General features: G+C 52.1%; 11 protein-coding genes across 11 annotated transcripts; 7 read left to right on the forward strand and 4 right to left on the reverse strand.

The window, feature by feature from the left end:
* Window positions 1–732: 732 nt before the first annotated feature.
* On the reverse strand, window positions 733–2,344 carry NCS54_01408700 (MFS domain-containing protein; the record flags this gene model as incomplete). The annotated part of the gene is made up of 2 exons (XM_053159249.1): window positions 733–1,706; window positions 1,759–2,344. The coding sequence occupies 2 exons, from the start codon at window positions 2,342–2,344 to the stop codon at window positions 733–735; spliced, it is 1,560 nt and encodes a 519-aa protein (XP_053015224.1).
* A 956-nt stretch (window positions 2,345–3,300) lies between these two features.
* On the reverse strand, window positions 3,301–5,121 carry NCS54_01408800 (PepX-C domain-containing protein; the record flags this gene model as incomplete). Its single annotated transcript, XM_053159250.1, has 2 exons — window positions 3,301–4,098; window positions 4,153–5,121. 2 exons carry the CDS (start codon window positions 5,119–5,121, stop codon window positions 3,301–3,303), a joined length of 1,767 nt encoding a protein of 588 aa, XP_053015225.1.
* Window positions 5,122–5,800: 679 nt separating this feature from the next.
* On the forward strand, window positions 5,801–6,934 carry NCS54_01408900 (Hypothetical protein; the record flags this gene model as incomplete). The annotated part of the gene is made up of 3 exons (XM_053159251.1): window positions 5,801–6,276; window positions 6,328–6,750; window positions 6,799–6,934. The coding sequence occupies 3 exons, from the start codon at window positions 5,801–5,803 to the stop codon at window positions 6,932–6,934; spliced, it is 1,035 nt and encodes a 344-aa protein (XP_053015226.1).
* Window positions 6,935–7,598: 664 nt separating this feature from the next.
* Window positions 7,599–9,492, forward strand: NCS54_01409000 (Hypothetical protein; the record flags this gene model as incomplete). Its single annotated transcript, XM_053159252.1, has 6 exons — window positions 7,599–7,776; window positions 7,824–7,880; window positions 7,937–8,066; window positions 8,114–8,312; window positions 8,368–8,757; window positions 8,809–9,492. 6 exons carry the CDS (start codon window positions 7,599–7,601, stop codon window positions 9,490–9,492), a joined length of 1,638 nt encoding a protein of 545 aa, XP_053015227.1.
* Window positions 9,493–9,668: 176 nt separating this feature from the next.
* On the reverse strand, window positions 9,669–11,045 carry NCS54_01409100 (Zn(2)-C6 fungal-type domain-containing protein; the record flags this gene model as incomplete). Its single annotated transcript, XM_053159253.1, has 1 exon — window positions 9,669–11,045. The coding sequence occupies one exon, from the start codon at window positions 11,043–11,045 to the stop codon at window positions 9,669–9,671; it is 1,377 nt and encodes a 458-aa protein (XP_053015228.1).
* A 506-nt stretch (window positions 11,046–11,551) lies between these two features.
* Window positions 11,552–12,711, forward strand: NCS54_01409200 (Hypothetical protein; the record flags this gene model as incomplete). The annotated part of the gene is made up of 3 exons (XM_053159254.1): window positions 11,552–11,958; window positions 12,018–12,446; window positions 12,507–12,711. 3 exons carry the CDS (start codon window positions 11,552–11,554, stop codon window positions 12,709–12,711), a joined length of 1,041 nt encoding a protein of 346 aa, XP_053015229.1.
* Window positions 12,712–13,570: 859 nt separating this feature from the next.
* On the forward strand, window positions 13,571–15,816 carry NCS54_01409300 (Zn(2)-C6 fungal-type domain-containing protein; the record flags this gene model as incomplete). The annotated part of the gene is made up of 4 exons (XM_053159255.1): window positions 13,571–14,041; window positions 14,089–14,593; window positions 14,644–15,131; window positions 15,184–15,816. The coding sequence occupies 4 exons, from the start codon at window positions 13,571–13,573 to the stop codon at window positions 15,814–15,816; spliced, it is 2,097 nt and encodes a 698-aa protein (XP_053015230.1).
* A 70-nt stretch (window positions 15,817–15,886) lies between these two features.
* On the reverse strand, window positions 15,887–17,206 carry NCS54_01409400 (Hypothetical protein; the record flags this gene model as incomplete). Its single annotated transcript, XM_053159256.1, has 1 exon — window positions 15,887–17,206. The coding sequence occupies one exon, from the start codon at window positions 17,204–17,206 to the stop codon at window positions 15,887–15,889; it is 1,320 nt and encodes a 439-aa protein (XP_053015231.1).
* A 447-nt stretch (window positions 17,207–17,653) lies between these two features.
* NCS54_01409500 (Fructose-bisphosphate aldolase) lies at window positions 17,654–18,514 on the forward strand (the record flags this gene model as incomplete). Its single annotated transcript, XM_053159257.1, has 1 exon — window positions 17,654–18,514. The coding sequence occupies one exon, from the start codon at window positions 17,654–17,656 to the stop codon at window positions 18,512–18,514; it is 861 nt and encodes a 286-aa protein (XP_053015232.1).
* Window positions 18,515–18,694: 180 nt separating this feature from the next.
* NCS54_01409600 (Hypothetical protein) lies at window positions 18,695–20,239 on the forward strand (the record flags this gene model as incomplete). Its single annotated transcript, XM_053159258.1, has 1 exon — window positions 18,695–20,239. One exon carries the CDS (start codon window positions 18,695–18,697, stop codon window positions 20,237–20,239), a length of 1,545 nt encoding a protein of 514 aa, XP_053015233.1.
* A 1,118-nt stretch (window positions 20,240–21,357) lies between these two features.
* On the forward strand, window positions 21,358–22,458 carry NCS54_01409700 (Hypothetical protein; the record flags this gene model as incomplete). Its single annotated transcript, XM_053159259.1, has 2 exons — window positions 21,358–21,578; window positions 21,630–22,458. The coding sequence occupies 2 exons, from the start codon at window positions 21,358–21,360 to the stop codon at window positions 22,456–22,458; spliced, it is 1,050 nt and encodes a 349-aa protein (XP_053015234.1).
* Window positions 22,459–23,032: the final 574 nt, after the last annotated feature.

The raw sequence follows: 23,032 nt of genomic DNA on the forward strand, positions 1-23,032 counted from the left end.
CAATCTCCAACCATCTGCGTCCTGATGAAACACCAGCCCACCCGGCATCGGTCATGACGTCGCCCCAGCTCACACCTGGAGCGACTTCTTTCCGCAGCTGGAATTGGCTTTCGTGCTTCACCCAACCTGTCGCGGAACAACTCCAACTAGCAAGCGGATCACCTGCTCCTGCGAGTCCCAGAGATTTCATGGACCAGATGGGTCGCTTGCGGTGCCCATTCTGCAGGATTCATGTCCTGCAACTTGATCATTTTACTCAGCACTTGCAACACCCATGCCGAAGCATTCTGGTAGGGTAAGCTTCCCCGGATATGTCTGCTGCTATAAGAGGATAGGTGGAGTGGGAAGGCCCTGTCACGGTGTTCAGTTGCAATGGGGCGTATTAATTCTGCACAGAGAAACAATACGGGGCGTGTGAAAAGATCAAAAGTGTTGATTTGCTGTGGAGGACATCAACATCTTTTTGGTAGCTCATAGTGTGAAAGGGTGGGACATTAGACCCTTGGACCTGGACATGGATCTATGTCTTTCGGGGAAAAAAAGTGCGCTATGCCATGGCGTATTCTTTCAAATGGGTGCCAGAGTCTGAGCTATGTCTTGACAAGCTAACATAGGCTTCCAAATGATTCGTAGATTCTCAGTCAACAATGCTCTACTCGATGATGTGTTCCATAGCGCCTCTTTCTCAGGTTTCCTCCCTCGCCCTATGCCCTCCACCATCTTCCACCTCTACTAATTTGAGCCTGACTCAACATGATCCATCTTTTTATTTTTCTTGGGCTTTATAAGAAAAGATACGAGAAACACAACTCCAGCTAGGGACGTGTAGAATGCCCACATGATACGCAAGCCATCGATGTAGTCTTGTTCACCAGTGGTCGCAGATCCTTCGTCGTGTGAGACAGACGTCAAGTTCCCACCACCGACGGTCCTCTGGATCAGAACTGTTCCCACAACGATAGAAATCGACGTGAAGAGACTTCGCAGAAACGTGTATGCTGACATTGTCGCTGTCAAGTCCTTGTGGTGGACGTGGCTCTGTAGAGCAATCATAGGGTTTTGGAACAACACTCCAGATCCCATACCGGCAATAAACTGGAAGACTACGATCTTTGCCCACTGGACACTTTGGGAAAGATCAATGAATAATCCAGTGCCTAGCGCCATCAGGCCAGCTCCAATGGTGATGAGAATCTTGAAGTTTCCAGTTCTTCGGACGATATAACCGCCTAGCAACGTTACAAAGGACATGGGCAGGATGAGGGCAAAAAGCGTGACTCCAGATATAATGGGCTTGAACCCGAGTATGACTTGAAAGTAAAGAGGGAGGAAGAAGTCGTAAGAGATAAAGATGAACGAGTGTAAACACGCAACCGTGAACGAGGCGATATTCGTCGTGCTCTGGAAGATGCGAAGGGGGATGATGGGCGTTTTGGCAAACTTGGCCTCCCAAGCCATGAATAAAGCTAGGATGGCGACTCCAAAGACTATTAAGCAAATGACTAGAGCTGAGTTCCAGGGCGCAAGGCCACCAGATCCAGCCTCGAGTCCGTAAAGGAAGCAGATTGTGCCCCCAATGATGAGGACGAATCCCATCCAGTCAAGGCTGCGCAGTCCATCCACAACGGGTTCTTTCTCGATGTCGATTTTGAGAGTGAAGAAGAGGACGACCAAGGCGACGGCATCGAATGGGAGATTGATGTAAACTGGGCTGACATTAGCTTTCGAGCAGGGATATTAGGTCAACGGGTAACTCACAGCACCATCTCCAACTAACGGCTTGTGCAAAGATGCCACCTAGCACAGGTCCAACAGCACTGGCAATTCCAAAGACAATACCCGTGAGGCCATAGTATTTCGCTCGCTCGGCAAGGGCAAAGAGGTCGCCAATGATGATGGTGATGAGCACAGTGGAGCCCCCACCACCAAGCCCCTGGACCACCCTCCCGGCGATGAGTGTCGTGCTCGAATGGGCCAAAGCACAGACAAGACTACCGCCCATGAATATCGCCGTCGATATCATTATCGTGGGCTTCCGACCGAAAATGTCTGAGAGCTTCGCCCAGACAGGAGTCGACGCCGTGGTGGACAGGGTGTAGCCGCTACCGATCCAGGCATATTCTCGGGCGGTGACACCGAGTTGATTGGCGATAGTCGGCAGAGCGGTCGAAGTGATGGTGATATCAAGTGCGCTGAGAAATAAGGTCAAGCATAGGGAAAGCATGATGAGGCGACGCCGCCATGTCCCTATCTTGGGGGGTTGGTACGAGGTGCCAGTCTCGACCGGTTCGAGACAGGCCCCTATCGCCTCCTTTTCCTGCTGAAGTTGTGAATGGTCCGCCATGATGATCTTGAGCTCGACGATGAAACAAAAGATCACGATGGATCATGCCAGAAAAGCTGCAGGTGATCGGTCTGTTGACCTTGTTTTGTAGCTTCGGTTCGTTTCGGTTCGGCTAATGAGTGTCTTACGATTTGGCCAACCGAGCCTGTTCCACCGCTGGCAATAACAGTTGATCGTGATGTAATTCAACGACTCAAGACAAACTGTATTTGTGCTTTTACTTTATTTCGACGTATATTGGGTTTGATGTCAAGGCCCAGCTTGCCGCGCTCGGGTAAGACCATTCAGATAGAAGTTCGGAGGGGGTGAGGAGTCTGGGGGCCCAAGCTAACGCACCTTCATTAGAACTTAGGTGAAACGGCATCGATGCTACGTAGCTAAAGTCTCGATGGAGGCATCGGCTTCGTCTAAACGAAACAATATGATCAAGAAGGTCTCCACATTCAGGGAGCTGCTTGAGCTATCCTACGACAGTTGTGCGGCAAAAAGAGATGCCCAACTAGCCATGTCTCGAGGGTGAGTTGTTACCAGCAAAAGAATATACCAAGTCAGACCAGCAAAAGAATCACAACAATTGTAACTGTCAAACTGATATTTGACGGTACACCAGGGACTCGAACCCTGAGCCTTAGTCTTAGGAGGACTACGCGCTACCATTGCGCCAGCATACCTGAGCGATTCTAATGGCTCGTCATTGACTGCAACGTCGCCGTAACGCGTCTCAAGAGTATGACCACTCGGGCCAGCCACATTTCAAAAGCGTCACACTCTATTCTCGACGCATAGAAAAGTCTTAGGAAAGTTACGATAGTTGTATCTATACCAATCTCCATTCAGGGGCCACAATGACCGACAGGGATCAAGTATGGAGAAGGTTATGTGGGCACCAGTCAAGGACTTTCATTCAAGGCCGCGTTCACTCTAAGGATGTCAAGCCTGTCTCTATTAACTATCATCTATAGCTCAACAAAAGGAAGAATGACTCTGCTAGGATAATCACCACCGAAGTGAACAGTATGGCGGCCCTTGTTCTTCTCGCTATCCGGCCTGGGCTTGGAAAACGCAGTCACTTCTGTGAACCCGGGATACTGCCCCAAAACATCGAACTGGATGCTCTCTCCGGCCTGATAGTCAACACCCATGGCCCAGATACCAATCTCCAGCTTGACAACCTCACCCTTTGGGATCAATTGCGCCTCATCGTGTGGGTGGAAAGGGAACTGGGAATGCATTGAGCGGGTAGAGTCAATCTTGCGATGAGAGGCCCGGAGAATTCCCATGGCGCCATTGTGCAGCGTGAGGCTTATACGCTCCTTCTCAGACATTTCCTCAACTGACTTGACGGGAGTCCTCTCGATGGGGAATTGGAGGTGGCTCAGCTCCTTGCCTGTCTTGTCAAGCTTGCGTAGCTGAACAAAGACAACCATGTCATCCAGAGCATCGCAGCTCATATACAGCTCTGCTTTGGGAATGCCCAAGATCCGTGTGGGCTTGTCAAAGGTGTATCGAAACTTGGAGATGGACCATCGATCCTCAGAATTGTGAGAGGTAGTACCAGCGGAAGGAAGAGCGTCAAGAAGGCTGCCATCCGATCCAAGGTACAATGAGCGGTAATCAGTGTTTGGCGAGGGAAAGTCGGCCAACTCGATGTTCTCCTCAACACGGCCTTGGTCATATTGTAGGGTCGCCCAACGGACTCGGGGGGTCTTCTCCCAGTCGTTGTCGATGCCTTTGAGATACTTATCAAAGTATTTCTAAGACGATGTTAGTGGCGGTTTTGACATGAGATGCTGGCATAGAATGCTTACCTTGAGCTCTGGGTAGCTCTCCCTCTCGCCATAGAGCTCAAACCACTCCTGATGACCACACCACTTGATCCACTTCTTATCACTCTTCAACTCCATCCAGCCTCGCACAGCGCCCATAGTATGGATCTGGCTGAGGTCGGACCCAGTGATGAAGACAGGAATGTCAATCTTGCTGAAATCAACACGCTTATCGTTCCAGTAAGCATTGGCAATAGGGCTGCGGCGATACATCTCAGCAAAGTCTTCCACGCCATGCTTGCCCTTGATCACCAGCGTTGTGATGAGGTCAAAGTTGCTCATGGTGAACCATCCACCCCGACAAAACTGCTCTCGGAAAATGTCTCCGCAGCCCTCCCAAGGTGCAATTGCCTTCAAGGATGGAGGCTTCTGGGCGGCGGCGTGCCACTGCATAATGGCCAAATAAGAATTACCAGCCATCCCCACGCTTCCATTGCACCAAGGTAGCTTCGCGAGAGCTTCGATGACATCATGCGCATCTTCACCCTCTTGAGCACCCATGCAGACAGCGTCACCGTCGCTGTCTCCAGCGCCACGGGCATCAACGTTGGCGATGGCGTAGCCTTGGTTCACCCACCAAGCAGGGTCGAGGCCTTCAAACTTTTCCAGACCGCTGACATCTTCGCGTTTGAGGCAGCATGCCCAGACGCAGACGTTGAAGATCATGTCGAGTGCAGAGTATTTTTTGCCATAAGGAGACCATGAGATGATGACAGGTACCTTCTCATCGCCGGTAGGACGGAAAACATCGGCGTAGAGCCTGCAGCCATCGCGGACAGTGATCTCGACGTCGTGGTCAACGCGGATGTCCGAGTCAAGTGTCCTGGCTTTGAATGGCGCTGAGCCTTTCTTGAGGACTTCTGACTTGCCGATAGTTGGCTCAACGTAGCCATTGACGCCCACCTCTGGCTTGGTGAGGGGCTTGAATGCAACTTGAACGGGAACGGGCATTGTTGCAAGGTGGAATGTCAGGGATGAGTAAGGGGGAAGAATATGAACAGCCTAGAGGTTGAGTTGACTAGGTGACTGGCTGATGAGGGATCTGAGAGTAAACTATGAGGGACAGGGTGAGGCTTGGCCGATTGATACGTGGTACCAGGGTGGGAGTTGACGTTGGCTTTAATTAGTTGATGATCATGCATCAATTGCCGTGTCACTAATGCCGACTACACAGACCAGAAGAAGTCGAGACCTCTCCACATCCCGCCTCGTGATTACAACTAAACATCATTGTTTGGCCGTGTCATCCCGGTTGAAGTTATCCCCACGGGGTAAGGTGAGGGGGAACTTGCGGGGTGCGCAAGACTCCTTTTTCGGTTCAATCACGAACCGAAATCCGAACCGAACGGAAACGAACCGAAGGAGGAGTTGAGCTTAACTACCCTGCACTATCTCCCTAGGATGCTTGCCGATACCGACAATGAAAAACCCCGAACCGAGTGGGCCACATCGGAGGGGCATCTTTAGCCTTAGATCTTTACTTTCTTGGGTTTCATGACCGAGATATAACTACCTTGAGCCTCATGACTTGCATATTCTTTGCTTCTCATCAACACTCTTCCATACACCTAGGACATTGCCATCTCCAGCTTGCACTTGCCCCAAATCATTCGTCTTTCAATCTCTCAACATGTCGAGCACGATGTCAATGACCCAAACCGTCGCTGCGCGGTTTGAGACCAAAGACCTCGTCGAATTTGACACCAGCGTCACATACGGCGACTGGCGCGATGAGTTCCACAAGAACGGCTGCGTCCTCATCAAGAACGTCATCAGCCCCGAGCGAGCTCAGTACTACTGCGACAAGCAGATCGAGTGGCTCAAGAAGTTTGATCTCGGCTTTGATGAAAAGGATCCCAGCACCTGGACTGCCGAACACCTCCCCGTCAGCTTCAAGGGTGGCATGTACTATTCGTACGGTGCTACCCACGAGAAGATGGCCTGGGAAGCTAGAACGGAGCCCAAGGTTGTTGAGATCTTTGAGAAGCTTTGGGATACTAAGGAGCTGCTCTGCTCGTTTGACGGCCTCAACGTGTCCATGCCTAACCGCAAGGACATCTCCTGGAGCCCTTGGCCACACTGCGACCAGAACCCTGAGCGCAAGGGGTAAGTGGACTGCGACCTACAGTGAATTAACACTAACCGGGTGTGAAATAGTATGCAAGCAGTCCAGGGTCTTTTGAACTTTGCCCCCAACGGACCCAAGGATGGTGGCCTTATGCTAATGAAGGGCTCCTCCAAGCTCTTCAACGAGTTTTTCGCTCACAAGCGCGAGTCAGCTGACCACGAGGATGCTCCTCCTCCCGAGATCAAGTACATGGATCTCTTCATCTTTAGCGAAAAGGACGTCAAGTGGTTCGCGGACAAGGGCTGTGAGATGATCAAGGTCAACATGGAGCCCGGTGACTTTGTCCTCTGGGACTCGCGCACGATGCACTACGCGAGATTTCCCGAGGGTGATCAGATTCGACATGTGCAGTATATCTGCATGACTCCTAGGCGGTTTGCCACTGAGGAGGCTCTCGAGGCCAAGAAGTACTGTTTTGAGAACTTTGTTGGCACCACTCACTGGCCTCACTGGTACGTATCATGTTCCCCAGTCTGATTGCGCGCTAATATTTGTCCCAGCAACATTCGCATCGCACAGGAGAAGCCCATGAGGAATGGTGAAGTCTGCCCCAAGTACAGGACGGAGCCATTTGAGAAGCCTGTTGTGACGGACCAGGTTCTGCGACTGGCGGGTGTCAAGCCGTACACGGAGTGATGGAGGAAAAAGGAATGCATCTTCAGCAGCTTAGTTAGAAAAGCAAATTGACTATGTCTTGATCAAATTACTCGCTCTCTCTCTGTATGTCTTCATGCCTCTCGTCTTTGAAGAGTAAGCAGATCCAGCTGTAAGCATCTGCCATGGGGCCGAGATGGAGTGCACTACTTAGGGCATGTCCGTGATGTTCTGACGACCGCCAAGAGATTACAACCACTCGTATTCGATAAGGTGCTGATGAGATTTGGTCATGACATTGGAAATGCAGCGTCTTGGATAGGCCCATCCCGAACATGGGGACACCAAAAACGGGGGGGGAGGCAACTCGTCAGCCGAACAGTGCTCGGTTCGGCTCTGCTACCCCGGATCCTCTAGTGGCAATTTCGGTTCGTCCTCTTATCAAGCAACCAACAAAGCTTAGTTCCCTCTCCATTCGGGATGTGGCCCTCTAACAATGCGGGGAAGCCAGAGTGGTGGCGGGCTAAATGCCACCTAGCCAAGGGCGTTCAACAGATTCGAAGCCAAGGGGAGGACTTTTTCACCTCCTCGGCCTTGGCCTTGACTTGGCCATTTCGTGTATAAAGCCAGCGTCGTTGGCATCGTTGAGGGCCTCAGGACAAGACACACACTGACAACGAACTCGCGACGCAACAAAGGTTTTACAATGGGTAGCAAATCTCACCCTGTCGACATGAAGCAAGATTCCAGCCATGTCGAGAACGTCAATGTTGACGACCTCGAGGCTGTCCATGTTACAAAGTCCAAGGTCACTGTCAGCGGAACGGTGAAGCTCACCGAGGGGAAGATTGTTTACATTCCCACGCCTACAGCCGATCCTCGAGGTAAGTAAAGTTTCTGACAAGAGCGGACTTGCGTTGACAATTTGTAGATCCTCTCAACATGAAGATGTGGCAAAAGGCCATGGTTCTCGTAACCATCTCCCTTTGTAAGTCGCCTCAAGATCACAAACCATCAGAACTGCGAGTGTTGACAAGGATAAAGTCTCAACAATTGGCCTGGCCCTCGTCTCCGGATTCGGAGGTCTCCTGGGCTTCTACATCCCCGGCTACGCGGCCGTCGGAAAGGGCTACGATGATATCACGCACTTGATGACATATCCGACCTTGTTCATGTAAGAAACTCGCTTCTTCTTGGCATTGACATCGCTAATTGCTTCAGGGGCATCGGTAACCTCATCGGAATGCCCCTCGGTATCGCCGTCGGCCGTCGAATCGTCCTCCTCGGAGCTACAGTCATCATGGTAGCCAGCGCCGGCTTGTGCGCCGGGGCGAAAACATACGAATGGCATCTTGGTGGGCGCATTGTCCTTGGCCTGGCTGCTGGTCAGAGCGAAGCTCTCGTGCCCATGATCACGCAGGTATGTGACAACCCGGTAACATGTGAATTCCAGCATGGAACTAACTCCTAGATAGGAGATTTTCTTTTTGCACGAGAGAAGTCGATGGTTGATGGTCCAGCAGTCAATCCAGACGATTGCCACTGCCGTCTTTGTTCTCTTTGCTGGTCCTATTGCCGGTGCCATCACTCCTGAGTGGTGGTACGGTCTCGGCACCTGTCTTTCTGGACTCTGCTTTATCCTGGCTGTCTTCTTTGTCCCCGAGACAAAGTATGACCGCCCCTCATCATCATTCCAGGAGGCCGAGAGTGACGACACCGCAACCTCGGAGGATGGCAAGACTCTGACAGTCTGTACGGAACGCCCAGAGCTTGACTTTGTTAACTTTGAGCCGCGGACCTGGAAATCCGACCTGAGACTCTGGATCGGAAAGCCCGAGTGGAATAAGTTGTCCGAGATCCTTCTCGTGAGTATCTCCTTCTCACCAAGGTACAATGTCGTTAACCATGATCAATAGCAAACCTTTGGGCTTCTCCTCTTCCCTAACGTTCTCTGGGCGATGTGCCTCAACGGTCTCACCATCGGAGTCAACATCGCTATTGGCACGACCTACGGAAACATCGTGACGAGCCCTCCCTACAACTGGCCGCAGACCTCAGCAAGCTACGTCAACGCTGGACAGATCGCCACATCTCTGGTTGCCTTGCCACTCCTTGGTCACGGCTCTGACAAGCTCATCACCTACGTTGCTAAGAAGCGTGGTGGCATTCATGAGCCCGAGATCCGCATTATCCCTCTCATTTTTCCAATCATTGTCGGTATCTTCACCGCAGTGCTATATGGACAAGGAGCCGCCCATCCAACTCAGTATCACTGGTTCGTTTACGTCTGGGCAGTGGCTGCATACTTCTTCACCTTTGTTGGAGCAAACATTGTCGCCATCACCTACCTCTTGGACAGCTACCCCCAGCGAGCCGGTCCACTTCTCGTCATCATTTGTGCGTTCCGAGGCATCATCTCGTTTGGCGTCAGCTACGGTATCAGCCCGTTCATCGAGAAGAATGGCTATGATGGGGCGTTTGGAACCTTTGGAGGTCTGACTGGTGCACTGGGACTTCTTGGGATTCCCATTTACATCTGGGGCAAGCAGATTCGCAGGATCACGGGGCGGTACTGCATGGATAAGGAGAAGGGTGAGTAATTGCTAGGGGTTGGCAAGCCCGTGTTGGGATCGCTCTCGGATGTATGGTCGTGAAGCTTCCGGGGATGGCTTTGAACCGCCTGGGTATCATCGCATGCAGGGAAGCTAAGGGGATGCTGAGAAGGGCCAGGATGATGTTTGAATTGGCTTACTTTATTAACTTTCTATGAATCACATTAATTACTTGCCGCTTCGTTCAACATCCATGAATTTGGGGTCATGGCAGCGAGCGTGATCTTGTCTTGTTGAAACCCCCTAGTATCAGCCTGTGGCGGAGAAACCGTCGTTGGCGGCGTGAACCCAGGCGAATGGCCAACCGGTATAGGTCTTCCAAAGCTAAGGTCTTCATCAATAACGACCGGGAACTCCCAATTCTGGTCATCAAGCAGGAGTCGGGCAATCTCAAGTCGTCCCTCTATTGACAGGGCTCGTCGGGGTATGGTGAGCTTGGAAGACCATTGGTTTCCGAGGCAGGAGATTATTCCACGAATCTCGCGGTTTCCGATGCCTATTGCCCACCAGATTGTGTGCATCAACTTTATAAAGACGAGATAGTGGGCGAGAATAATGAGGGCACGGGGTCTCCGTTTGCGGCAGAGTTCGACATAGGACTCCGGTAGGTAGGTGAACCAAGTAAGGATCCTCAAGTTCATGACAGGCTCAGAATTTTTAGACAGGTTGAAGTAGAGGGAACCGAGATAGCGTAGGGCCGCATAGTAGGTGCCAATGCTAGGATGGTCTTCATCCCCAGGCTCAATCGAGGCCACCACGGAGAGCAGGTGGCTGGGGATGTAAAAGGCAGATTGGTTTGGGTCGACACAAGGCCTCAAGAATAATTCAGCCAACCCAGACTCCCAAATTCTCCTCGGGCTCACGAGATCTATGACGTGGCTGATGCCTCTCCAAAGGGTCATCCAATTGATGATGTACAGCTGCTCGGTCGCTTCCTCACGAAACATGTGAGATGCAAGGTTCGTAAGAAGTATAGAGCACGCAATAATTGCTGGGAACGTCTCTGGTTTGGCCTCTGCAATGGCTTTCCGATAGCCGTGAAACGCATGAGAGCGATAGCGGACGGCGCGATACATGTCGACGTCCTGACCCAGAAGCTCGAGTTGCAGTGCCGAAGTGGCGAGTAGACAATCCATCAGGAACGGGGACGAGAATGCGATGCGTGGGATGTCAACCTTCAAAATGTTGGTGACGCGCGCCTCTCTCGCAGGCTCAATGATGAACGTTGTGCTACATGCTTTGCTGGTGTAGAACCACAGCAGCTTCATGTCGACGGCATCCCGCACGGGAGACTGTATGAAGAGGGGCTCATAAGGAATATCCGAGACCGGCGAAGGAGCTCGAGCTCGGGGAGGTGGAGATTGTTGGGGGTAAACACAGACAGCGTTGCGCACGACGCAGCTCCGGCATGCCGGCCGAGCCTCGTCACACTTGACCCGACGCGTCTTGCAGACCTTGCAGCCATTTCTTGACTTGGTATGGGTCCTCTTAGTGTGATAGAGTTTTCGCGCCACCATGTTGGCGGTGTTGGGAGGCTCCATCTTGTGTTGGAGTCAGGGATGGGATGGAGGTCATGGAATGGTCAGGATACGTCGACTATCGAGAGATGAAAGAACCCAAGTTGTCAATGGATCATTAGCGAAAGAGAACTGCCTCAGTCGCATTCTCACCGCACGGACCAGGCCATGCGCCTCACTCGCTTGTTGACCGTTGAGCCAATGAGACAGGGTTGAAGGATCATGATGCTGGTAACGTCTCCAGGAACGAGCCAATGATGCTCCATCTCCCTCGTTAAGCATAAGCCACCCAAGGATGGAGCGAAAGAGAGTACGCATCCTCCATCTGTAGGATCGGAATAGAAACTTGTGGTTGATGGCTGGGGCATTGGCATAGATGTCGAAAAGAAACGAGATGTATAAGAATCTTGCTCGATTGCCAACAACATGGCCATCACTAATTCCTCATCGTTATCTTCATTCCCAACCATTTCACTCTGCTCTGTATCTCCTAACCCTCGACACAATTTAGCATGGATTACGAAACCGCAATGAAGTCGGGTATCAACCCGGAATACCTTCACGAACTACCGAACGGGACATGGGTCCACCGAGGAATGTTCCAGTCTTTTGGCCCCGGGGCAAACTGCACACTCGATCTCTGTCCCATCGAATGGACAATCTACCAATACCGTCCAAGTCTAACAGCCAACATCACCTTTATAGCCTTATACGTCATTGCCCTCAGCATACACGTCTACTTGGGTGTTCGATGGCGTAGCTGGTGGTTCATGGCATTCATGGCCACTGGCTGCCTTTACGCCATTATAGGCTACGCCGGACGAGTCGTGCTCTGGAGGAATCCTTGGTCGTTTGGAGGGTTCATGCTTCAGATGGTTTGTGTCACCGGTGGGCCTGTCTTTTACACAGCAGCCATCTACGTGACACTATCCAGAGCGTAGGTGCCCTCTCACGCCGCTCTTCAATGGCCTGCAAGCTAATGGAATGGTTTCTTAGCATCCAGTTCTTCGCTGCCGAAATCTCGCGTCTCCCTGCTAAAATGTTTTACTGGATCTTCATCTCAGCCGACATCACTTGTCTTATCCTCCAAGCAGCCGGAGGTGCACTCTCCTCGACGTCGAGGGGTGCTTCACAAACTGGCATTGATCTTGCAATGGCTGGTCTCATCCTACAAGTCATCGTTCTCGTCATCTTCTGCGGTTTCTTTGCCGACTACATGATCCGCTTCGCCCAGCTACAGAGATCCCGAGGTTCTAATCTCAAGGCGGCCATCACCACTCGCCAGCAAATATTCTTCGGAGGACTTGCTGCAGCTATCTTGCTGATCCTAGTGCGCTGCATCTATCGTGTCGATGAGCTGAGCCAGGGGTATAGCAACTCAGACAAGATCACCGATGAAGGGCTTTTTATCGGGCTGGAGGGCGTGTAAGTATTGACTTGCCGAATTGCTCCTCGCGTTTTGAATAACAAACTGACCTCCCGCAGGATGATATACGTTGCCGTGTGCTGTCTTTTCGTTGGTCACCCCGGCTTTGGCTTTCAGCATGTTGACTTGAGTGGGAGAAGAAGGATCAACCAAGATGCTGAAGAGATATCGATGAAGCACAATGGTGGTCAGGCTGCATCGAAGCAGTTGCTTTCGACGCCTGGTTATTCGACACCCGCTTATTCGGATCGACCCCTGTCTTGACGGCTCGAACCCGTTCAGGTTTAGGGTACCACCAGCTGTCTTATTGATGAACGAATGGAGGATCCTGCCACCTTTGCAGAGTAGTAGCGAGCAAAATAGAACACCAAACTGTTGCTTCACATTGTTTTCCTGTTTGTGTTCAAGAAGATGAGAAATCGCTAACGTGTGGCCGATATTCCCTCCGATATCGTCATTGTTAGCGAGTTCTGTAGCCGGCGTCGAATCCACACATCCAAACGGTATTCTCTAACGAAACTGAGTATGGTATCAGCTCGAGATGTCTATTTACCTGTTGATATCTACTATTACCATCTTCTTTTCCCGTTGTCAATATATGCATCAATGTGACATGCAGCCGACCACCATTTCCCACGGCCTACGGCTCCATCGGCCCCACGTTACGGCTAACCAAGGCAATCAGCTTGACAGCCCAGCCAGGATTTGGCCTCAAGCAATTTCGTCGTTCTCACCCAAGTCTCTTTGAGTGGTACAACCCAGGCCTATAACTGATTACATCTCATAATGCTTTATTATCCTCAGTCGTTGCCCATTCTGACCTAGACTAAACCACCATGTCCATAGCCGTGAGCCGGTCCCGGCATCGCCACCATGTGGGGGAACTCCGCACAAGAAGAATAATCTCGCTGCTTATTGGCTGTGCTCCAAGTACCCCGGATGGCCCATGACCCTCTAGACCACTTGAGCTCTAGACCCGAGTCAGTGGGGGGATACAAATGCGTTGTCGGGGCCCTCTCCGCTGCATCACTCCTGTCGCGGATGTCTCCTGGTACCTTTGTTGACCAGTACTACCATTTGACCCTTGATCCTGGCGATCTCAGCTCCATACGACTCTTCCATCATGAGCAACGTCGGCGTAGCAAGCGAGGGCGCATCGCCCCCTCGACCACCGCGCTCAAAACGCAACCGCCTCTCCCTCGCCTGCACCCAGTGTCGCAAGCGCAAAGTCAGATGCGATGCCTCTACACCAAAGTGTCGCAACTGCGTTCTACGAGGCGACGACTGCGAGACGTTTGATCCTCGACGTCCGAATGGTCCAGCTGTCAGGAGATGGCCGGCCAAAGCACCGCAGGAGGGAATAGCGCGACGACACAGCTCAATCAGCGAGCATAGCTCCCCAAGCTCGCTCACGAGTGTTCAACATGAGCGGGCAGCGTCTCTATCACGGAGTGGTCCTAAAGAGAGGCATCCGTCGTGGATCGAGAGAGCGTATCAGGAGAGTCAGACCACTCCTGATCACGTTAACGATGGCCAGACGAATGACAGCCCGGACGTGGTGATGAATACTGACGACACTTCGCACCGGGTCAAGGTTAGCAATTCTTTGCGCCATTGATCCACGCTGCTGACGACTTCTAGTACATGGGATCCAGCAGCATGCAGTGCCTCTGCCAGTTCATAGACCTGTGCTTCGAGAGAAAGGGCCTTGAAGCAATAGGCCCGTACTTTCGATGGGGGATGAGCTTCACCGAAGAGTTCCAGTTACCTTTGATAGCCTATCTACCCGACTTGCCCGACATGCCACTAATGGAACCACTGATCGAGGTCTTCTTCAACCGCACACATCCTCTCGTGCCCGTCCTGGATCGGACGTCCTTCGTGGCCGAGGTGACACGACTGTTGGAGCTTCAGCAAGCACATGAGAACGGGCTACAGGCTGCCATATCTTCTACAGACGCTCCAGCTCTGGTAACGATATACAGCGTCCTAGCACTTGGCATGGATGATTCTGAAGGGACGGTATCAGCGACGGCTACGCCATACCTCACTGCGGCTTATTCCTTGACCAGCCATTGTCTCAGCCTCCCATACACGAGCTCAGTACAGGCTCTGGTTATGCTAGCTATTGCGTTACGTGCAAGAAGTAAGTAGCTGCGTAACCGGTCTTGGAGGCTATTCTGACATCTCTCACAGGCAAGGAGGGACAGAGTTGGCATCTCCTGGGTCAAGCTATACGGATTGGTCACTCGCTCGGTTTCCATCGACAGATCGTCTCTTCAGAGTCTACCAATCATCCAGACCGAAGGCTGCATTCTCAGATCTGGTGGGCATGCTATGCTCTGGAGAAGATGATGCAACTAGAGACTGGACGACCATCAGTCATCGAAGAGTTTGACTGTGACCAAGCCTTTCCGGACAGAAACAGTGGCCTCAGCCCATACTTTGTCCGATGGGTGTCTCTATCTCAGATCGTCGGCCAAATCGGCGAGCACATCTACCGGAGGAAGGCGACTAGTTCCCTTGGTCTTTTGTCTGAGATCGCACGACTAGATCAAGCGCTGCTGGATTGGGTCGAGGAAGGATCAGAAGGCCCCAAGTCGTCGCAGAGGGCTAGCTGGGACTCGAGAGTGACTGAAGAGGAGAAGCCATTTGCTCTCTTTCTATCATTGCAGTACCACCAGGTTAGTGGGAGCTGACTGCTCGCCCCTGACATCTCACCACTGACCATTGCAGGCGCAAATTACTGTTCTCAGAGCATCACTCATCTTCCCAGAGGCTTCGTTTACCAGAGAGGTCAATAGTCACGGATCTAAGCTCAAAGGTGCCGCACGTCTACTACAAGGTCAAAACACATGTGTGGAAGCTGCAAGATCCATCATCACACAGGTCGCCGAGTTTGCAGACTCCCATGCTCACTTTATGCTTCTCACACCGACACAGACCTTCCTGGCTGCCGTCACTCTCGCCCTACATACCCTCAAGAAGCCTCACAAGCGCATGGGTCGTTCTGATGGAGAGCTTGTCAGGACTGCTTCGGATTACGTGGCTGACTTTTACCGCCGAGTTGGACAGAGTGAGGAGCTTGTCAAGGGAGTTCTCGAGCTATCGCGAAGGATGAACCAGGTGCTCTCTGGAGAAGGGGTTGTGGCAGAACAAGCACCGAGAGTATCCTCGCAAGAGGCCCAAGACGCAAACCCCATGCAGAGTGCAATGTCTCCGGGTCAGTTCTACGATCATGGGATGGAACCTCTTACCTTTGACCCGAATGACCAGTTTCAAGATCCTTTTCAGGATATGCCTTTGGATCAGTTCTGGGCAATCATGGAGGGGGAGTTTACGACTGTTAGCGGTCAGAACTTTCCCTGATATACGAAAGGAGGCAATCATTTAAGAAGTCAATTAAATAATACTCCTAACTTGAAGAGGATCGCAACTTCTACGTCCAAGCCTTGACGATCCAAGCAACCGGTACATCGGCAGGATCTTGGGGCTTATGCCGCAACACCAAGCGGAAGAAGTTCAGGGCCTGAGTTGCCAGAGGCAAGGGAAGCTTCAGCCTCTGACCTTCTTCAACCGCTTGCTCCAACTCCTTGGCCAGTGCACAGAGTCCTTTCTTTGCTTCCGCTGGCTGGCCACGGAGAACGCGGATGATGTCACCACCGATGGCCTTGAGCATGGCGCTCCCTCCCGCAGCATTAATGCAGAGCTCGAGGACCTGGTCCAAGTCTAGACCGACATGATGGGCAAAGGAGAGAGTCTCTGCTGCTGCGCATGTATGGATGCCCTTGAGCAGGTTGACGACCAACTGGACCTTAGCATCGACCGCTATATCCTTCTCGAGCACACCAAGCCTTGCACCCCCTTCGAGATACAGCTGGATTAGATGGCCATCATCATGGCTTCCGAGGCCCTTTCCAAGACCTAAGAAGTACATCTGCTCAGCCGTACTGGTCATGGGCGTCGCAAATCCGTACCGTCTGGCTTCCGAAGTGATGATGCTCGTATCCTTCAGGATGATGGCCACCGCGCTGGCGAGAGGCACCGCAGGGTCCAATATGCGAGGCAAGCGATTTGCCAACATCCAACTCCATCCCTCTGACGAAACCAATTGATTCCCGGTCTCGGCCAAGTCTAGGCCTAGGTGGTGAGCAAATCCCAGACCCTCGCTCGCTGAGAGGATCTGGTTGGCGGCGAGCACCTGATGGCACATCTTCATGTTGCTGCCGGCTCCGATACCTCCGTCGACGATGTAGAGCTTCTGAGGATCTGAGAGAGCTTGCAGTAGGTTATGACCCTTTGATATGGCTTCCTCTGAAGCTCCAGCCATGATGGATAGTGTGCCGTCGGCGGCTCGTATTGCGCCCCCAGAAACGGGACAGTCGACGAGCAGGATGTCACCCCGTCCATGTTTCTCAATGCACTTTCGTAGATTCTGGACGAATCCGCACGGCACGGTAGAGCAGAGTAGCAAGACAGCGCCCTTGGCCAGTGCGGGAATCGCTGGGTTGTTACCATCGAGGAGGACCTGTTCAGCCTGTTGCGCCGTGGCGACCATGCAGACGCAGTACTGATGATTGCGAGCAGCATCAGCCGGGCTCGATGCAATCTTTCCGCCCGCTTCTTGCAGTTTTTGCAGAATTGGGGCCGAGATGTCGAAGCCAGTTAATGGGTAGCCTTGCTTGAGGAGCTGGGTGGCCATTCCGAAGCCCATGGCTCCGAGGCCGATGAAAGCGACGGGCTCTTTTGTGGAAGTCATATTTTGTATTCAATGAGTGTCAAAACAAAGTTGCAATTGAGAACTGAGTACCTGCGATAGCTATAAAAATGTGATCTGATCTTGTACTCCAAGATCACCGGTTAATCTCAACTGTTTACATGCAAACCAATGCACCCATCACCCCGTAAGAGTAAACCGAGCCGAACCACCCCGCTTCCACTTCGTTCGGTACTTAAAAGACCGAACCCTGAGGCGATCAACCGTCATCGGGCATATCACCGAGTTGTTTTCCGAACCGGGCTTCCGGTCGCGGCCGGAAAAGATGGGGAAGCCCGAACGGGTAAGCCGAGAATGCGGGAAAGCATTCAAGATGAGATCAAATGGTTGTGGAATTGATGTAGATCCCTGCAGAAGCTGTATTTACCCCTCAGTAAAGAGTGAATCTCCAAGAGCAAGCTCATCAAGACATTATCCAGAGTAAACACCATGCCACCTACCGCCGACTCGAACAAGACGTTGCGCATCCTCCGCGATGCCAAAGCTGGAGGATACGCAGTACCCGCCATGTGCTGCTACAACCTTGAAGGAGTCCTCGCGACCGTGAGAGCCGCCGAAGCTTCATCCTCGCCCGCCATGGTCCTCTTGTTTCCATGGGCCATCACATACGCCGGCACGTCACTTATGCGCGCAGCAGCCGACGCCTGCCAACACGCCAAGGTCCCGGTCGCATTGCATCTCGATCACTGTCAGACGCCAGAGCTGGTGCGTCGGGCTGCTGATATGGAGAATGCGTTTGACAGCATCATGTGCGACATGAGCCATTACGACGATAACTTGGCTCTTACGAAGGAGTTGGTTTCATATTGTCATGGGAAAGGCATAGCGACGGAAGCTGAGCCAGGTCGCATTGAAGGTGGTGAGGATGGTGTCGCCGACACAGTTGATCTTGAGGGCATCTTGACCACGCCTGAAAAGGCACAAGAGTTTGTCGATACAGGCATTGAATTGTTAGCTCCCGCCTTTGGAAATGTCCACGGCGAATACGGGCCTCGTGGGATCAATCTCGAGTACAACCGCCTCGAAGCCGTCAACAAAGCTGTCGGCGACCAAGTCTACCTCGTCCTCCACGGGGCAGATCCCTTTGACGAGGAAATATTCCAGCGTTGCATTAAAGCCGGCATCACTAAGATCAACATCAACAAGGGCATGAACAGGCACTTTCTGGGCGTCATGAAGGAAATGTCGGATAAACCGTTAACGAGCATCATTGAGGCAGGGACCGAGGCCATGCAAAAGGCCATTGAAAGATACATGTTGTGGTTGGGTAGTGCTGGAAAAGCTGCCTAAACAGACAGCCAATACAATTATTTTGTTGATGTGATGTCCTCCAATCATACTGCGTTGTTGGCTGTTGTGTTGGTTGCCTGGGAATGCCTGTTCGCGATGGTTTCAGGCGGTGACCCTTTCTCCTGATTAAAATGGCGCCCTTCTTCCTTTCATTGACCTCTCCAACTTGCAACCTTAGCCATGGATACTCTACCTCAAGACATCATCGACCACATCGTCACGTATCTTTTGGCCGATGGGTCCAAGCCACGACAACCTTACGCCTACCTCCACCCTCGCTTATCCCGCGCAGCTCTCGCGACCGTCTCACGCCGCCTACAAGCGGCCGTGGAGAGATGGACATTCCGAGACATCAGGATCAACAGCGATGAGTTGGAAAAGTTGACCGAATTGCTCACGCCGGCGAGACGCACATTCCTCGCTGGCCTCGAGTTCGTTCCTATCCTTCGACGTTACAAGGATGCTTCTAGCGCCCGAGCTGAATCGCCAGCCGAACGCGCTGCCAATGATGAGAGCTACACGCGAGCCGTGCAGTCTTTGCTTGAAGCACTCAAGGCCTGGGAAGAAGAGGATCCTCATTCGGTCAATTACCGTCTGAGGCTGTCCATCAACGTTCCACAGTCCCGCAGTGACCGTGTCTGGCCAGGCATCTTTCCTCAATGGAAGGCCTTGCTGCCCAAAGGGAACTGCATCTATGAGGGCCGTTACCTACACTCTTACATAGATCTCCTACGCCCGGAGCAGCTACCAGAGGTCCATAGAGTGAATCACCTGGTCATGATACGTCCGGATGAGAAACGCATACACCGGAATGTTTGCCCCAAGGTACCTTTCATGTTGGCCTCCAAAATGCCAAATCTTGAATCCGTTGATTTCTCTGTGGATGATTCTGAAGAGCGTTTCCTTGACTTGCGGAGACTCAACCGCCAAGAAGCTGCAGATGTCATGAAAGGTGCGTCTCTTCCAGAGCTCAAGAGCGCTCGTCTTGACTTCTGGCACCGGAGATACCGCAATGAAGCCACTGTACCACCGCATCTCCACGGTATAAACATTCCAGATCCGTTGAGTGCAGCCGTCTGTGACTTTTCAATGAGCCTCGTGAACCTCGAAGTGGCGGGCATCTTTGATCCCGGCCTGCTTCGGCCACTCAGCCAAGCCCCATGGCCGAACCTCCAGAACTTCTCCATCGAGCTTGAGCCTATCTCGCCGTCTGGACAGTGGTACTTTCTCGAGAGCCAACCCCCGTCCCAGCCTCCAGTGGATAGACCGTCGTCCGAGTTTAGCTACAAGAATCTCCACCAAGAACAGTTCAGCTTCCGACGAGAGGCATCGTACGCCAGCCAGAGACCAGCTGATGCGTTCCGTGGCCGAGTTAACGAGAAGGCTCTGGCCCCATTCATTGAAGCCTACGCCGATGCGCTATCAGTTATGCCAAAGCTCGTCTCGGCCAAGCTTGTATGCAATCTGGACTTTCACAGTGAGACTCTTCCAGAACCTCCATCATTCCAGATTGCCTACTTTGCGCCTGGGGCATATTCCAAAAGTGGCTTGGTAGACCTCAACTACAATACCCGCCAACTGGTAACGTCCTTACTAGGATGGGTACCCAGCGCGGATCTAATGACCAAGCTACGGGGCATTCAAGATGCCTATCGTATTGAGCCCATGAAGGAGATGGATGTTGGTGACTCGTTTGAGAAGCAGATGGAGGCACTGCAGATTTAGGTGATGGAGTTTCAAGGACTTCATCCTTCGGTATAGGGGGTGTGACGGATTTTCATAGACTTATATTTCTAAATTGTATTGGATGAAATGACGTACATCTCATTCGGCGTTTCCATTCTACTAAATTACATATATCGCACTTTGAAGACCAGATCCCAACTTTCCATGCCTCATGCAAACACAGTCCATACTTCCAAACAAAGATATACTACACTCCCAATACCTCATTCACCCAAGGCATATCTACTCGATCTCTTCTTCTGACACCGCTCCAAAGCTTTGGCCTTTAGACGTGATCATCTGCCACTCGTTGACTGTCGCACATCCCACCTCGAACGCTCGTCTCCCCTCGAACAGCATTCTGGAGACGTGCAGTTTGGAAGTGGTCGTGCTGCTGAGGCATTTGTAGGTGACTTCTTGTGGCCTTTCGAGGCTTCCTAGGCCGTAAACATTGCTCGCCCCAGGTGCATCGTCAATGTATGAGTAGGTTGCATCTTTAACAGGAGCTGTACTAAGACGATGGGTTCGGGGAGATAGTAATGGATCTAACCCTTTTCATTTGGCCGAAACTGGAGTTCTGGCAATCAAGGAACGAGAAGAGTCAATACTCGTGTATGTCTAAGCCAGAAGACCGAGTGCTGGTTTCTCGACACGAAGGGTTGAGACCAGCGAAGTGGAACCAACGAGTGTCGATGACTCGGTGTTTGGCTCCGGCTTTTAGTGATGACACCGCACCATCTTTCTCGGCAAACTATTCGTACTACTTAACCGAGTGACGCTCCGGCATCCCCGTTGCTTGGCACTTCACGATGTCGAAGCCGAGCTCGGTTCGGTTCGGCTCGGTCAGGGCACAACACCCAACCGATCGATCATCCTACACCAGATCTAGCCGGGCCACTTTTACCCCAGATTCCGACCGAGCGGGACCGAGACGGCGTGTACTTGTGGACCAGCTACCCTTTTGTTAGGGGTTAGAGACAGATAAGAGCAGGCAGTCTCGGAAGCGGAGTCGAGTTGAACTTGAACATTCAGCCATACAAGACTGCCTATCATCACAGATACCAGTAACTTTACCAGTCACTATACACAAAGACACAATAGAACGATCAGAAACCAACATGGCACCATCAGCGACGGTGACCACGACAGAGCAACACCCCGTTCTTACCCTTCGATCGGATGGTGGTCTCGAGCGAATCAAGCTTGACGGGACTGACCGTCGTTACGGTGACTGGAGAGACGACTTGATCCGCGATGGATACGCAGTTATCAGGGGCGCTATCCCCAAGGAGCGCGCTCTGAGCTACGCCAACCGCATGTACGGCCTTGTCGAGAGTTTGTAAGTCCACCTCGCTCATTTCTTTCCAAGCTTGGGCTAACAGCTGTGAAGCGGGCAAGGATATAACCGCAACGACCCGTCCTCAGTTCACCCCGACAAGCTCCCTGTTATAAACGAGAAGGGCATGCTGCTCAACTACGGGGCAGCCCACGAAGACTTTGTCTGGGCTATCCGCTCCGAGCCAGGCGTGGTTGGCGCTTTCGAGAAGGCTCTCGGAACTGAGGACCTGATCGTGTCGTTCGACGCCATCAACTATGGCTTCGCCAACCGAGAGAACCTCCCTGCGAATAAGCCTTGGCCGCACCAGGATCAGGACCCCGATGTTCCCGGCTTCCGATGCCTGCAGGGTCTTGTCAACCTCCTTCCCAACGGCCCCAAAGACGGCGGTCTCATTGTCGCCAAGGGAGGCCACAACCTGAGCAAGCAGTTCCATGATGAAATCCGGGGAACAGAGGAGAGAATCCCCGCATGGACCAGAGAGTGGTATGGTTTCACCGACAAGGGCATGCAGTGGCTCAAGGACCACGACTGCGAGTGGTACAAGGTCGAAGCCGAGCCTGGCGACCTAATCGTTTGGGACTCGAGGACCCCCCACTACAATGTGCCAGTTTCCTCAAGCCAAGACAGAATGGCAGTCTACACATGCTACATGCCAGTCTCCGAGGCTTCTCAGGAGGATCTGCTACGCAAGAAGAAGGCTTTTGAGAACCGTCTTGGAACTACCCACTGGCCTAACGCCATGCACCTCGGCAGCAACGAGGCCAAGAGGAATGGCAAGCCTGACCACATCATTCGAGGCCGGCCTCTTCATGAGCCTATCCTGAGCGAGAGGGCGTTCAAGTTGACTGGAATTCCCTACATCAAGGCTACCACTAGCTAGAGGGGGAAATCGGATGAAGGAGAAGTTATACTCTTGTACAGTGGCATGTGGTGGGAAAGAAAACTTGTTTGAACTTGAGATATTGCAATGGTTGTATTCGATAGCGCCCACAGGAAGCCACTCGTTAACCAAACGTGATTTACCGCTGAAGAGCTATTTCTTGTGTGATATTAAGACGTGTGCATACAGAACCGAGCCTTAACTGTTTAAATATCAGCATATAAAGGTAAAGAGCTCGCATAGATTCGACGAAAATGTCCCAAGATCCATCCTCTTCAACATCAAGCATACGCCGTTAGTGAGAAACGCAGAACAAGCCATGGGACAATAACTTTCAACGCAACCAAAAACGGCCAGTTCCAAACAAGCCTCATATATGATTAAACAGTAACAGCCAACAAGTTTGTAAGTCGCAAGACCCAGGGGTAAAATTGAGAAACCTCCATGGTCACTCCCGGTATCGGTTGCCGGCTTTCGAGGTCCCACCCAAGCCACAGAAGCCCTTGTTCTCGGTGAATGAATCCCTCCCGTAGTACTCTCATCGGGAAGGCACTCGGAAACGAAATCCAGTCTG

Source organism: Fusarium falciforme, chromosome 12, assembly GCF_026873545.1.
Source record: "Fusarium falciforme chromosome 12, complete sequence".
Lineage (NCBI taxonomy): Eukaryota > Fungi > Ascomycota > Sordariomycetes > Hypocreales > Nectriaceae > Fusarium > Fusarium falciforme.